At 46.9% G+C, this 13,590-nt stretch overlaps 1 protein-coding gene and 1 long non-coding RNA gene across 5 annotated transcripts in view; one reads left to right on the top strand and one right to left on the bottom strand.

Annotated features, from left to right (window-relative positions):
* FIRRM (FIGNL1 interacting regulator of recombination and mitosis) overlaps positions 1 to 13,590 on the top strand; it is a 926,412-nt gene that overhangs the window by 791,998 nt on the left and 120,824 nt on the right. For all 4 annotated transcript variants that reach the window (XM_063940283.1, XM_063940285.1, XM_063940284.1 and 1 more), the window contains one exon: positions 11,361 to 11,465. In XM_063940283.1, coding sequence (XP_063796353.1) covers positions 11,361 to 11,465 — 105 coding nt within the window. The remainder of the gene's footprint in view (positions 1 to 11,360; positions 11,466 to 13,590) is intronic.
* The window catches only part of LOC134957994 (uncharacterized), a 250,730-nt gene that overhangs the window by 154,376 nt on the left and 82,764 nt on the right, over positions 1 to 13,590 (bottom strand). The gene's annotated exons all lie outside the window — the stretch shown is intronic.

Below are 13,590 nucleotides of genomic sequence, written 5' to 3'. Positions count from 1 at the left end.
CCCACGAGCTAAATACTCTTTTTGAAGGGGTGTGGGTGAATCCGGAAAATAAATTTTGTATTCCCAAAAGGATTCAGATGGCTTATCCTTTTCCTTTAGAGGACAGAAAAAAATGGGAGTCACCCCCGGTGTTAGACAATGCACTGTCTAGATTGACAAAGAAGGTGATTCTCCCTGCACCTGGGACAGCTTCGCTAAAGGAGCCAGCAGACCGCAAAATGGAAACGACATTAAAATCCATTTATGTTGCCAATGGTACACTGCTCAGGCCCACGATTGCTTGCGCATGGGTGAGTCGTGCGATTGAAAAATGGTCAGACTGGTCATCAGAAATTGACACGATTGATAAAGATGAGATACTCCTAAAGTTAGGTAATATCAAAGACGTGGCTGCATACATGCTAGAAGCGATGAAGGATATTGGTCTCTTGGGTTCAACAGCCGCTACCATGGCAGTATCAGCTCGGCGGGCGTTGTGGATTCGCCAGTGGAACACGGATGCAGATTCCAAAAAGAATATGGATGCTCTCCCATATAAAGGTGAGGCCTTATTTGGTGATGGGCTGGATGCGTTAGTCTCGGCGGCTACCGCAGGTAAGTCGACATTTTTGCCTTATGCTCCTGCATCGGCAAAAAAGACACATCATGCTCACATGCAGTCCTTTCGGCCCAACAAATACAAAAAGGCCAAAGGTTCCCCCTTCTTTGCAGGTAGACGAAGGGGAAAAGGAAAGAAGTCTGCAGCGCCTCCAGGATCCCAGGAGCAGAAGTCAACCCCTACTTCTACCAAAACTACAGCATGATGCTGGAGCTCCCATTGTGGGAGGCCGCTCGGGTGGGGGCACGCCTGAAACTGGTCAGTCAAGGTTGGATTCAATCTGGCCTGGACCCGTGGGTTTTACAGATAGTATCCCAGGGGTACAAGCTGGAGTTTCAAGACGTTCCCCCATGCCGATTTTTCAAATCGACCTTCTTCCAGAAAGAGAGGCAGTAACAACGGCAATTCAAAAATTATGTCAGGATCAGGTCATAGTCCTGGTACCCTTGTCACTACAAGGAGAGGGGTTTTATTCAAGCCTCTTTGTAGTTCCGAAGCCGGACGGCTCGGTCAGACCGCTTTTAAACCTAAAAAATCTGAATCTCTACTTGAAAAGGAACTAAGAAAAAAAAGGAATACAGACAGCGCTTGCACACTTCTTATTATAATAATAAAATGTATTAGTTTATTTTGTCTTATTAATATTTCTCTATTAGTACCATTGTAAGAACAAGATAAAATAAAATCCTTCCCTTGCCTCTACAACTATTTCTCTAACGTCCTAGTGGATGCTGGGGACTCCGTAAGGACCATGGGGATAGATGGGCTCCGCAGGAGACATGGGCACTTTAAGAAAGAATTTAGGTTCTGGTGTGCACTGGCTCCACCCTCTATGCCCCTCCTCCAGACCTCAGTTTGATACTGTGCCCAGACGAGCTGGGTGCTTTTCAGTGAGCTCTCCTGAGTTTGCTGAGAGAAAGTATTTTGTTAGGTTTTTTATTTTCAGGGAGCTCTGCTGGCAACAGACTCCCTGCATCGTGGGACTGAGGGGAGAGAAGCAGCCCTACTCTCTGAAGCTAGGTCCTGCTTCTTAGGCTACTGGACACCATTAGCTCCAGAGGGATCGTACGCAGGATCTCACCCTCGCCGTCCGATCCCAGAGCCGCGCCGCCGTCCCCCTCGCAGAGCCGGAAGACAGAAGCCAGGTGAGTATGAGAAGCAAAGAAGACTTCACAGGCGGCAGAAGACTCCATTCTTCACTGAGGTAACGCACAGCACTGCAGCTGTGCGCCATTGCTCCCACACACCTCGCATACTCCGGTCACTGTAAGGGTGCAGGGCACAGGGGGGGGGCACCCTGGGCAGCATTTGGGACCTTTTTTGGCAAAAGTTTAACATATATACAGCTGGGCACTGTATATATGTATGAACCCCCGCCAAAGATTGCATATTTAAGCGGGACAGAAGCCCGCCGCCGAGGGGGCGGAGCTTCTTCCTCAGCACTCACCAGCGCCATTTTTTCTCCACAGCTCCGCTGAGAGGAAGCTCCCCAGGCTCTCCCCTGCAGATACACGGTAGAAGAGGGTAAAAAGAGGGGGGGGGCACATAATTAGGCGCAAAAATCAATATATAAACAGCAGCTACTGGGTTAACATTAAGTTACTGTGTTATTCCTGGGTTGATAGCGCTGGGGTGTGTGCTGGCATACTCTCTCTCTGTCTCTCCTAAGGGCCTTGTGGGGGAGCTGTCTTCAAAAAGGGCATTCCCTGTGTGTGTGGTGTGTCGGTACGCTTGTGTCGACATGTCTGATGAGGAAGGCTATGTGGAAGCAGAGCGGGAGCAAGTGAATGTGGTGTCTCCGCCGACGGCGCCGACACCTGATTGGATGGATATGTGGAAGGTTTTAAATGATAATGTTAATTCCTTACATAAAAGGTTAGAAAAAGCTGAAGCCTCAGGACAGTCAGGGTCCCAACCCGTGCCTGGTCCTATGTCGCAGAGGCCGTCAGGGTCTCAGAAGCGCCCACTATCCCAAATTGTTGACACAGATACCGACATGGATTCTGACTCCAGTGTCGATTACGATGATGCAAAGTTACAGCCAAAATTGGCTAAATCCATCCATTATATGATTATAGCAATTAAGGATGTGTTGCACATATCAGAGGAAATCCCAGCCCCTGACAAGAGGGTACATATGTATGGGGAAAAGAAGCCGGAGGTAACATTTCCCCACTCACACGAGCTAAATGAGTTATGTGAAAAGGCTTGGGAATCTCCAGATAAAAAACTGCAGATTTCCAAAAGGATTCTTATGGCGTATCCTTTCCCGCCAACGGACAGGTTACGCTGGGAATCCTCCCCTAAGGTGGACAAAGCTTTAACACGCTTATCCAAGAAGGTAGCCCTGCCGTCACAGGATACGGCTACCCTCAAAGATGCTGCGGATCGCAAACAGGAGGTTACCCTGAAGTCCATTTATACACATTCAGGTACCTTACTGAGGCCAGCGATCGCGTCGGCCTGGGTGTGTAGTGCTGTAGCAGCATGGACGGATACCGTGTCTGAGGAAATTGATACCTTAGACAAGGATACTATATTGTTGACCTTGGGGCATATTAAAGACGCTGTCCTATATATGAGAGATGCTCAAAGAGACATTAGTCTACTGCAGAGGTTCTCAAACTCGGTCCTCGGGGGCCCACACAGTGCATGTTTTGCAGGTCTCCTCACAGAATCGCAAGTGAAATAATTAGCTCCACCTGTGGACCTTTTAAAATGTGTCAGTGAGTAATTAATACACCTGTGCACCTGCTGGGTTACCTGCAAAACATGCACTGTGTGGGCTCCCGAGGACCGAGTTTGAGAACCTCTGGTCTACTGGGTTCTAGAATAAATGCTATGTCAATTTCTGCCAGAAGGGTCCTGTGGACTCTGCAATGGACAGGTGATGCCGACTCAAAAAGGCATATGGAGGTTTTACCTTACAAGGGTGAGGAATTGTTTGGGGAGGGTCTCTCGGACCTGGTCTCCACAGCTACTGCTGGAAAGTCAAATTTTTTGCCATATGTTTCCTCACAGCCTAAGAGAGCACCGTATTATCAAATGCAGTCCTTTCGATCACAGAAAAACAAGAAAGTCCGAGGTGCATCCTTTCTTGCCAGAGGCAGGAGCAGAGGAAAGAAGCTGCACAACACAGCTAATTCCCAGGAACAGAAGTCCTCCCCGGCCTCTACAAAATCCACCGCATGACGCTGAGGCTCCACAAGCGGAGCTAGGCCCGGTGGGGGCACGTCTTCGAAATTTCAGCCACAAGTGGGGTCACTCCCGGTTGGATCCCTGGGCAATAGAGATTGTGTCTCAGGGATACAAGCTGGAATTCGAGGAGATGCCCCCTCACCGATACCTCAAATCGGCCCTGCCAGCTTCCCCCCACGAGAGGGAAACAGTGTTAACTGCAATTCACAAATTGTATCTTCAACAGGTGGTGGTCAAGGTTCCCCTCCTTCAACAAGGAAGGGGTTATTATTCGACCATGTTTGTAGTCCCGAAACCGGACGGTTCGGTCAGACCCATATTGAATTTAAAATCCCTGAACATATACCTGAAAAGGTTCAAGTTCAAGATGGAATCGCTGAGAGCGGTCATCGCAAGCCTGGAAGGGGGGGATTTTATGGTGTCTCTGGACATAAAGGATGCATACCTTCATGTCCCCATTTATCCACCTCATCAGGCGTACCTCAGATTTGTGGTACAGGATTACCAATTTCAGACGTTGCCGTTTGGTCTCTCCACGGCACCGAGAATATTTACCAAGGTAATGGCAGAGATGATGGTGCTCCTGCGGAAGCAAGTAGTCACAATTATCCCATACTTGGACGATCTCCTCATAAAAGCGAGATCGAGAGAGCAGTTGCTGATCAGCGTAGCACTTTCTCTGGAAGTGTTACGGCAACACGGCTGGATTCTAAATATTCCAAAGTCGCAGTTGGTTCCTACGACTCGTCTGCCTTTCCTGGGCATGATTCTAGACACAGACCAGAAAAGGGTTTATCTCCCGATGGAGAAAGCTCAGGATCTCATGACACTGGTCAGGAACCTATTAAAACCAAAACAGGTGTCAGTGCATCACTGCACTCGTGTCCTGGGAAAGATGGTGGCATCATACGAGGCCATTCCCTTCGGCAGGTTCCATGCGAGGGCTTTTCAAGGGGACTTACTGGACAAGTGGTCCGGATCACATCTTCAGATGCATCGGTTAATCACCCTATCCCCCAGGGCCAGGGTGTCACTCCTGTGGTGGCTACAGAGCACCCACCTTCTCGAGGGCCGCAGATTCGGCATTCAGGACTGGGTCCTGGTGACCACGGACGCAAGCCTCCGAGGTTGGGGGTGCAGTCACACAGGGAAGAAATTTCCAAGGTCTGTGGTCAAGTCAAGAGACTTGCCTTCACATCAACATCCTGGAACTAAGGGCCATATACAACGCCCTACGTCAAGCGGAGACCCTGCTTCGCGACCAACCGGTTCTGATTCAGTCAGACAACATCACCGCAGTGGCTCATGTAAACCGCCAAGGCGGCAAAAGGAGCAGAGTGGCGATGGCGGAAGCCACCAGAATTCTTCGCTGGGCGGAGAATCACGTAAGCGCACTGTCAGCAGTGTTCATACCGGGAGTGGACAACTGGGAAGCAGACTTCATCAGCAGACACGACTTCCACCCGGGAGAGTGGGGACTTCATCAGGAAGTCTTCGCACAGATTACAAGTCGGTGGGAACTGCCACAGGTGGACATGATGGCATCCCGCCTCAACAAAAAGCTACAGAGGTATTGCACCAGGTCAAGAGACCCTCAGGCGATAGCTGTAGACGCCCTGGTGACACCGTGGGTGTTCCAGACAGTCTATGTATTTCCTCCTCTTCCTCTCATACCCCAGGTGCTGAGGATAATAAGAAAAAGAGGAGTGAGAACAATACTCATTGTTCCAGATTGGCCACTAAGGACTTGGTATCCAGATCTGCAAGAAATGCTCACAGAGGACCCGTGGCCTCTTCCTCTAAGACAGGACATGTTGCAACAGGGGCCCTGTCTGTTCCAAGACTTACCGCGGCTGCGTTTGACGGCATGGCGGTTGAACGCCAGATCCTAGCAGAGAAAGGCATTCCGGATGAGGTCATTCCTATGCTGATAAAGGCTAGGAAGGACGTGACAGCTCAACATTATCACCGTATATGGCGAAAATATGTTGCTTGGTGTGAGGCTAGGAATGCTCCTACGGAAGAATTCCAGCTGGGCCGTTTCCTTCACTTCCTAGAGTCCGGAGTGAATTTGGGTCTAAAATTGGGTTCCATTAAGGTCCAGATTTCGGCCCTATCCATTTTCTTTCAAAAAGAGTTGGCTTCTCTACCTGAAGTTCAGACGTTTGTAAAGGGAGTGCTGCATATTCAGCCCCCTTTTGTGCCTCCAGTGGCACCTTGGGATCTTAACGTGGTGTTGAGTTTCCTGAAATCCCACTGGTTTGAACCACTCAAAACGGTGGAGTTGAAATATCTCACGTGGAAGGTGGTCATGCTATTAGCCTTGGCTTCGGCTAGGCGTGTGTCAGAGTTGGCGGCTTTGTCACATAAAAGCCCCTATCTGGTTTTCCATGCGGATAGAGCATAATTGCGGACCCGTCCACATTTTCTGCCGAAAGTGGTTTCATCCTTTCATATAAACCAACCTATTGTGGTGCCTGTGGCTACTACTGACTTGGAGGATTCCGAGTTACTTGATGTGGTCAGGGCTTTGAAGGTTTATGTAGCCAGAATGGCTAGGGTCAGGAAAACAGAGTCTTTGTTTATCCTGTATGCTTCCAACAAGCTTGGTGCTCCTGCTTCAAAGCAAACTGTTGCTCGCTGGATCTGTAACACGATTCAGCAGGCTCATTCTACGGCTGGATTGCCGCTGTCAAAATCAGTTAAGGCCCATTCCACTAGGAAGGTGGGCTCTTCTTGGGCAGCTGCCCGAGGGGTCTTGGCATTACAGCTTTGCCGTGCGGCTACTTGGTCAGGTTCAAACACTTTTGCAAAGTTCTACAAGTTTGATACCCTGGCTGAGGAGGACCTTGTGTTTGCTCAATCGGTGCTGCAGAGTCATCCGCACTCTCCCGCCCATTTGGGAGCTTTGGTATGATCCCCATGGTCCTTACGGAGTCCCCAGCATCCACTAGGACGTTAGAGAAAATAAGATTTTACTTACCGGTAAATCTATTTCTCGTAGTCCGTAGTGGATGCTGGGCGCCCGTCCCAAGTGCGGACTTCTTCTGCAATACTTGTATATAGTTATTGCTTCAATAAGGGTTAAGTTATGGTTGCATCAGGGTTGGACCTGATGCTCTGTTTTTTGTCATACTGTTAACTGGTTGTTATCACTTGTTATACGGTGTGATTGGTGTGGCTGGTATGAATCTTGCCCTGGATTACCAAAATCCTTTCCTTGTACTGTCAGCTCTTCTGGGCACAGTTTCTCTAACTGAGGTCTGGAGGAGGGGCATAGAGGGAGGAGCCAGTGCACACCAAAACCTAAATTCTTTCTTAAAGTGCCCATGTCTCCTGCGGAGCCCGTCTATCCCCATGGTCCTTACGGAGTCCCCAGCATCCACTACGGACTACGAGAAATAGATTTACCGGTAAGTAAAATCTTATTTTTGCATATAAAAATAACTAAAAACCACAATGACATAGATTAAAAATTCATGACACACCTAATAGGATCATTCAATACTCTGCTCCATATAATAATTTAGCTATCGCTTTTAGTGCACATAGGATACAATCCGTTACAATTAATTCACAGTGTTTCACTTAATTGCTACAAGCTGCAACAGCTGAGTCCGATGTTCAATCCCTTATTTTCGCTCAGATTGATGCTGTATCCTTTCCTTGATGTTTTAGTATAAGGCAGCTGTTATAAAGGCACTTAATCAAAAGGAGATCAATATAATGGAAACTTGCTTTCAAAAGTTCATCTCACATATAACTTTCAGTAGCTTTTTATCTCCCTTAGAATTGGTGCTGATCTATTTATAGCAGCAGTGGATTAGTCACTTGTGCATGCATACATGTGAATTACTTGGAGCAGCAGAATTAATGAATCTCACATCGGATTTTATAAAACATGGCCATGTTATAATTAATTACCACTACGCCTCCTGGGTTCCGTTTTAAAGTCCTCCCGGCTCTGGTGCCAAATACCCTTTTACAACGAGCCTTATCCGGAGATCCTTCAGAGTTTCTTCCCAGTACTGGACTCAAGTGGTTGATAAAGTTGTCACTGGCAGGTCAGGTACCGAGACGCGTTTCACTGCCTACTTACATCGGCGGCTTCCTCAGTCTGATGATGGTACAAGCTGGAGTTTCAAGACGTCCCCCCATGCCGATTTTTCAAATCGTCCTTCTTCCAGAAAGAGAGGCAGTAACAACGGCAATTAAAAAATTATGTCAGGATTAGGTCATAGTCCTGGTACCCTTGTCACTACAAGGAGAGGGATTTTATTCAAGCCTCTTTGTAGTTCCGAAGCCGGACGGCTCGGTCAGACCGATTTTAAACCTAAAAAATCTGAATCTCTACTTGAAAAGGTTCAAGTTCAAAATGGAATCACTGAGAGCAGTGATTTCCAGTCTGGAGGAGAGGGACTTCATGGTGTCAGTAGACAAAAAGGATGCTTACCTGCATGTTCCAATTTATCCTCCTCACCAGGCTTATCTGAGGTTCGCGGTTCAGGATTGCCATTACCAATTCCAGACGTTGCCTTTCGGTCTCTCCACGGCGCCGAGGGTATTCACTAAGGTGATGGCGGAGATGATGGTCCTCCTTCGTCAAAGAGGAGTCAATATAATTCCTTATCTGGACGATCTCCTGATAAAGGCGAGATCAAGGGAGCAGTTGCTGCAAAACATCACACTCTCCCTGTCCATACTCCAACAACACGGTTGGATCATAAATTTTCCAAAATCACAGTTGGAACCGACGACAAGATTGTCTTTTCTCGGGATGATACTGGACACAGAAGTTCAGAGAGTATTTCTTCCAGTGGAAAAGGCTCTGGAAATCCAGAGAATGGTCAAACAGATACTGAAACCAACATGTGTGTCGATCCATCAGTGCATTCGGTTGTTGGGGAAAAATGATGGAGGCCTACAAGGCCATACAGTTTGGCAGATTCCATGCCAGAGTATTCCAGTGGGACCTGTTGGACAAGTGGTCCGGATCCCACCTACACATGCACCGGAAGATAATCCTGTCATCCAAAGCCAGAATTTCGCTCCTGTGGTGGCTACACAGTTCTCACCTACTGGAGGGACGCAGATTCAGGACCTGGTCCTGGTAACCACGGATTCAAGTCTCCGAGGCTGGGGAGCTGTCACTCAGGGGGGAAGCTTCCAGGGAAAATGGTCAAGTCAGGAAGCCTGCCTTCACATAAACGTGCTGGAATTGAGTCATTTACAACAGCCTTCTTCAAGCGGTACATCTTCTTCAAGATCATCCCGTGCAGATCCAGTCGGACAATGTAACAGCAGTTGCGTACATAAACAGGCAAGGCGGAACGAAAAGTAGAGGAGCAATGGCAGAGGTGTCAAGGATTCTCCTCTGGGCAGAAAGACATGTAAGAGCTCTGTCGGCGATTTTCATTCCGGGAGTGGACAACTGGGAAGCAGACTTGCTCAGCAGACACGATCTCCACCAAGAAGTCTTCGCAGAGGTGACAAGTCTCTGGGGAGTTCCTCAAGTAGACATGATGGTATCTCGTCTCAACAAGAAGGTTCAGAGATATTGTTCCAGGTCGAGAGACCCTCAAGCAATAGCAGTGGATGCACTGGTGGCCCAGTGGGTATTCCGGTCGGTGTATGTCTTCCCTCCACTTCCGCTGATCCCAAAAGTTCTCAAGATAATTAGAAGAACAAGAGTTCGAGCAATATTCATTGCCCCAGACTGGCCATGGCGGGCTTGGTACCCAGATCTTCAGGAGTTGCTCATAGAAGATCCTCGGCCTCTTCCTCCTCGCGAGGACCTGCTACAGCAGGGGCCGTGCGTGTATCAAGACTTACCGCGGCTACGTTTGACGGCATGGCTATTGAGCGCTGGATCCTAGCCCGAAAGGGCATTCCCAAGGAATAGAGGTACGATTCAGCACGCTCATTCTACGGCTGGATTGCCGTTACCGACGTCGGTGAAGGCCCATTCTACTAGGAAGGTGGGCTCATCCTGGGCGGCTGCCCGGAGGGTCTCGGCATTACAACTTTGCCGAGTAGCTACTTGGTCAGGGTCAAACACATTTGCTACATTTTATAAGTTTGACACTTTGGCCGATGAGGACCTCAAGTTTGGTCAATCGGTGCTGCAGGGTCATCCGCACTCTCCCGACCATACTGGAGCTTTGGTATAAACCCCATGGTCGTGAAGTGGACCTCAGCATCCTCTAGGACGTATGAAAAAACAGGATTTTAATACCTACCGGTAAATCCTTTTCTCCTAGTCCGTAGAGGATGCTGGGCGCCCGACCCAGTGCGTACTTTACCTGCAGTTTTGTTTATTAGAGTTACACAAGTTGTGTTATATTAGTTTTCAGCATGTTGCTGTAATGGTTCATGCCTGTTGGCGTGAGTTCTGTTGAATGCCATGTTGTGCGGCATGGTTGAGGTGTGAGCTGGTATGATTCTCACCATTAGTGTTACAGTAAATCCTTTCCTCGAAATGTCCGTCTCCCTGGGCACAGTTCCTATAACTGAAGTCTGGAGGAGGGGCATGTGGGGAGGAGCCAGTTCACACCCTTTAAAAAGTCTTAGAGTGCCCATGGCTCCTGCGGAACCGTCTATACCCCATGGTCATGAAGTGGACCCCAGCATCCTCTACGGACTAGGAGAAAGGGATTTACCGGTAGGTATTAAAATCCTGTTATTTTTATTCTTTGTACCTTAGGTACCTACATTTTAGTATTGTTTTTATTGCTGCATTAATAAATACAGTATATATGCTAAATCTGTCAGCGCTCCCAGTTTTCATTTTGTGCTTGTAGCTTTCAGCAGTGACTGTTATTTTCTTACTACTCTCAAGTCTCAACATTTTCAGTGTGTCCACATTTTGACTATCTACATTTAACTGTCAACCTTATGTCCATGTTGACCTTTTGGTTGTCAGTATTTTTACCATGTTGACATATTAACTGTCGACATTTTGATGTAAACATTTTAATTGTTGTAAGTTTTGACTATTAATTTTGACTACATCTTTATTTAATCATCTGCTCACAGAAACATGCTGTGGTCCTGGGCTTCCTCTGCTAAATTGTGTATTTGAAATAATGTTTACATATCTTAATCTAATGAGGACTTATGGCCTTATTCAGAGGAGGAGACTAATAAAGTAGCACATTTATGCTAATACCGCATTCCGTGGGCTGTATAACCTAATCTACTGCGGTGTGCAAATCGTTGTACCATTGAGCGGACATCGTCTGCACCATCAGACCATATAGTTGCTCAGATTGTCCCACTGTGCGTGACTGCCAGGACCAGTGGAACTGCGTCTTTCAACACAGTCCCTGCCACGGGCATGTTCCCGTACACCTGACAAAAGCAGCACCCCCGATCCCCATTCACCACCCAGGAACGCCTATCTCTAAGTAATTCTGATCTGCGACCGTCAGCAGTCACCATCAGGATGCATACAGGGATTTAAAACTAGCGTCCCATGTTTTAAATGCGTCCACCTCTGAATCAGGATCTTTGTTCTTTAGTCCCCTTTAATAGAGATAATGATTATTTTTCAATCTATTTTCAGACTGCAGTTTTACCAAAGATATCAGACTTGTTCTCCAGGCTCCTTGCAGATGAAACATGGATAATTAATCAGCATGCATTAGAAGCTTTCACTCGGTTTGCTGAGGTATTTTGCTTTCAAGGTGTATATTCTGTATTTCTGTGTATGTATATTCACCTTTCTATATAACATAGATTTTGGACGATTATATACTGTACATGTAGGAAGGAGAGTGTGATTCGGGTAATTTATATGGATTTTTACAAGAGGTACAGCTGGTGTACAAAACCTTCCGTTTGCTGGAAGTACCTTTATTCCCTGGCTGGGAAAAAAGTGAGCTTATAGTAATAGTAGTGTCACATGGGAACACTCAGTGTTATAGTAACAGGTTGAGTTAAAGGGGGAACTTGCCTACTCCATCACACAGGTATGTTTTATGCAGTATCCACTGAGATTAATATTGCTCTATCACTGTAAACTCTGTAGGTCATTTACCTTTTTTCAAGGTTAATAAGCTGCATTATTATATTTATTGTAAAGTCAAAAACAGGTACATTCTGGTGCATACAATTTATGCAGAATAGCTGTGTTAGTTTCAAAATAATTGTTTATCTTGCACTAAAAGAAATTATCAAATGTCACTATGTGCTAATACAGTACTAAATATCAGGCAACGAACTGGGTGGGACACATGAAACCAATTTGATTTTTTATTTTATGTATTTTTTATTTTTTATGCATGAATTCTTAAAAAAATGACAGCACTAAAACATAAAGATAAACAACCACCTATATAGATCTTAATGGTGATATAGAAACATACAGTTTAGAAACATATTTTCTCTAAAATTACCATTAGATTATTAAACCTGAGGTGGATCAATTATAATATTTCTCTGTGCACAAAGAGAATAAAAATAAAAGAGCTGTTTAAAAATTGCTGTTGTCACGTGTGGTACAAATGGACACTAGACGTGTGCAGTATAGATGTTACTTTACGTGGCATTGTTCCTTGAATTCAGAACCCCTCCGCTTAATATATAGTGTCCTGATTGCATGCTCACTGCAGGTGAGTGTGATACAAAGTCTCAGTCCCAGCCGTATACAGCAATGTAATGGTTTGTAGCTGCACGCTACGGGGACATCAGCGCCTTTAATAGATCTCACCGTATGAAGAGTTTAATGGATGGGAGCCCCCGGCTGGAAACCTTGTGCCAAGTGGAAGGATCCGACTAGGAGACAACCGGACGTCTCAGTTTTCCAAGGTGAGGTGCCGCTGCAACTTCCAAACAAGCCGGTGCGCTGTTTGCGGAGTCAGACTACAAGCATGTATCACAGCCGGGTGTTCGGGAAAGCCTGCGTTTTTCCGAACACTCCCTGAAAATGGTCAGTTGACACAACCAGAAACGCCCACTTCATGTCAATCACTCTGCGGCAGACATTGCGAATAAAAAGCCTCGCTAAATCTTGTGTAAAACTACATCGGCTGTTGTGAAAGTACGCCGCGCGTGCGCATTGCGCCGCATACGCAGAAGTGCCGCTTTTCCATTTAATCGCTGCGAACATTTTTATCTAGCGATCAACTCGGAATGACCCCCAATACCATGTAAAGTAACATCTACACTGCACACGTCTGGTGTCGATTTGTACCACACGTGACTACAGCAATTTTTAAACAGTTCTTTTATTTCTCGAACATCCTAGTGGATACTGGGGAAGGTACTGAGGTGCTACTGGCACTTTAAGAGATCTTTAGTGTGTGCTGGGTTCTCCCTCTATGCCCCTCCTCAAACCCAGTTTAGAAAAATTTGCCACATGGAGCCGAGTGCACATTACAGCTCTCCAGAGAGTTTTCTTCAGAGATTTCTTTTAGTTTATTTTTTTTATAGGTATACTGGTTGCCAACCAGTATACCTGGTTCGTAGGACCCCGGGGGGTAGGGGAGTGGGGGACAGAACCAACTTCCTACAGGGTTAATGGTTCTTATCCCCGATGACAAGACACAGAGCTCCTGAGGTGCTGATCTCACACTCCAGCAGCATGCCGCCACCCCGGAGCAAATGCCGAAGAGAAAAGTCCATGGTGTGGTGAGTCAGACACCGGGGTCCCGGTTAGCGGGTCTTCGGTGTAAATTTGGCGGCATTAGGGCGGTGGTCACGGGCCTCAGCTGCAGTGCCCACCGGATCCCATAACTGGCATCGTTAAGGACTTCTGTTAATACAGAGGTCCTCTGCATTAAAAAAAAGGGCTG

This window comes from Pseudophryne corroboree, chromosome 9 (genome assembly GCF_028390025.1).
Source record: "Pseudophryne corroboree isolate aPseCor3 chromosome 9, aPseCor3.hap2, whole genome shotgun sequence".
NCBI lineage: Eukaryota > Metazoa > Chordata > Amphibia > Anura > Myobatrachidae > Pseudophryne > Pseudophryne corroboree.
The sequence above is the reverse complement of the archived record's forward strand: the minus strand, read 5'-3'. Positions and strand labels throughout refer to the sequence as shown.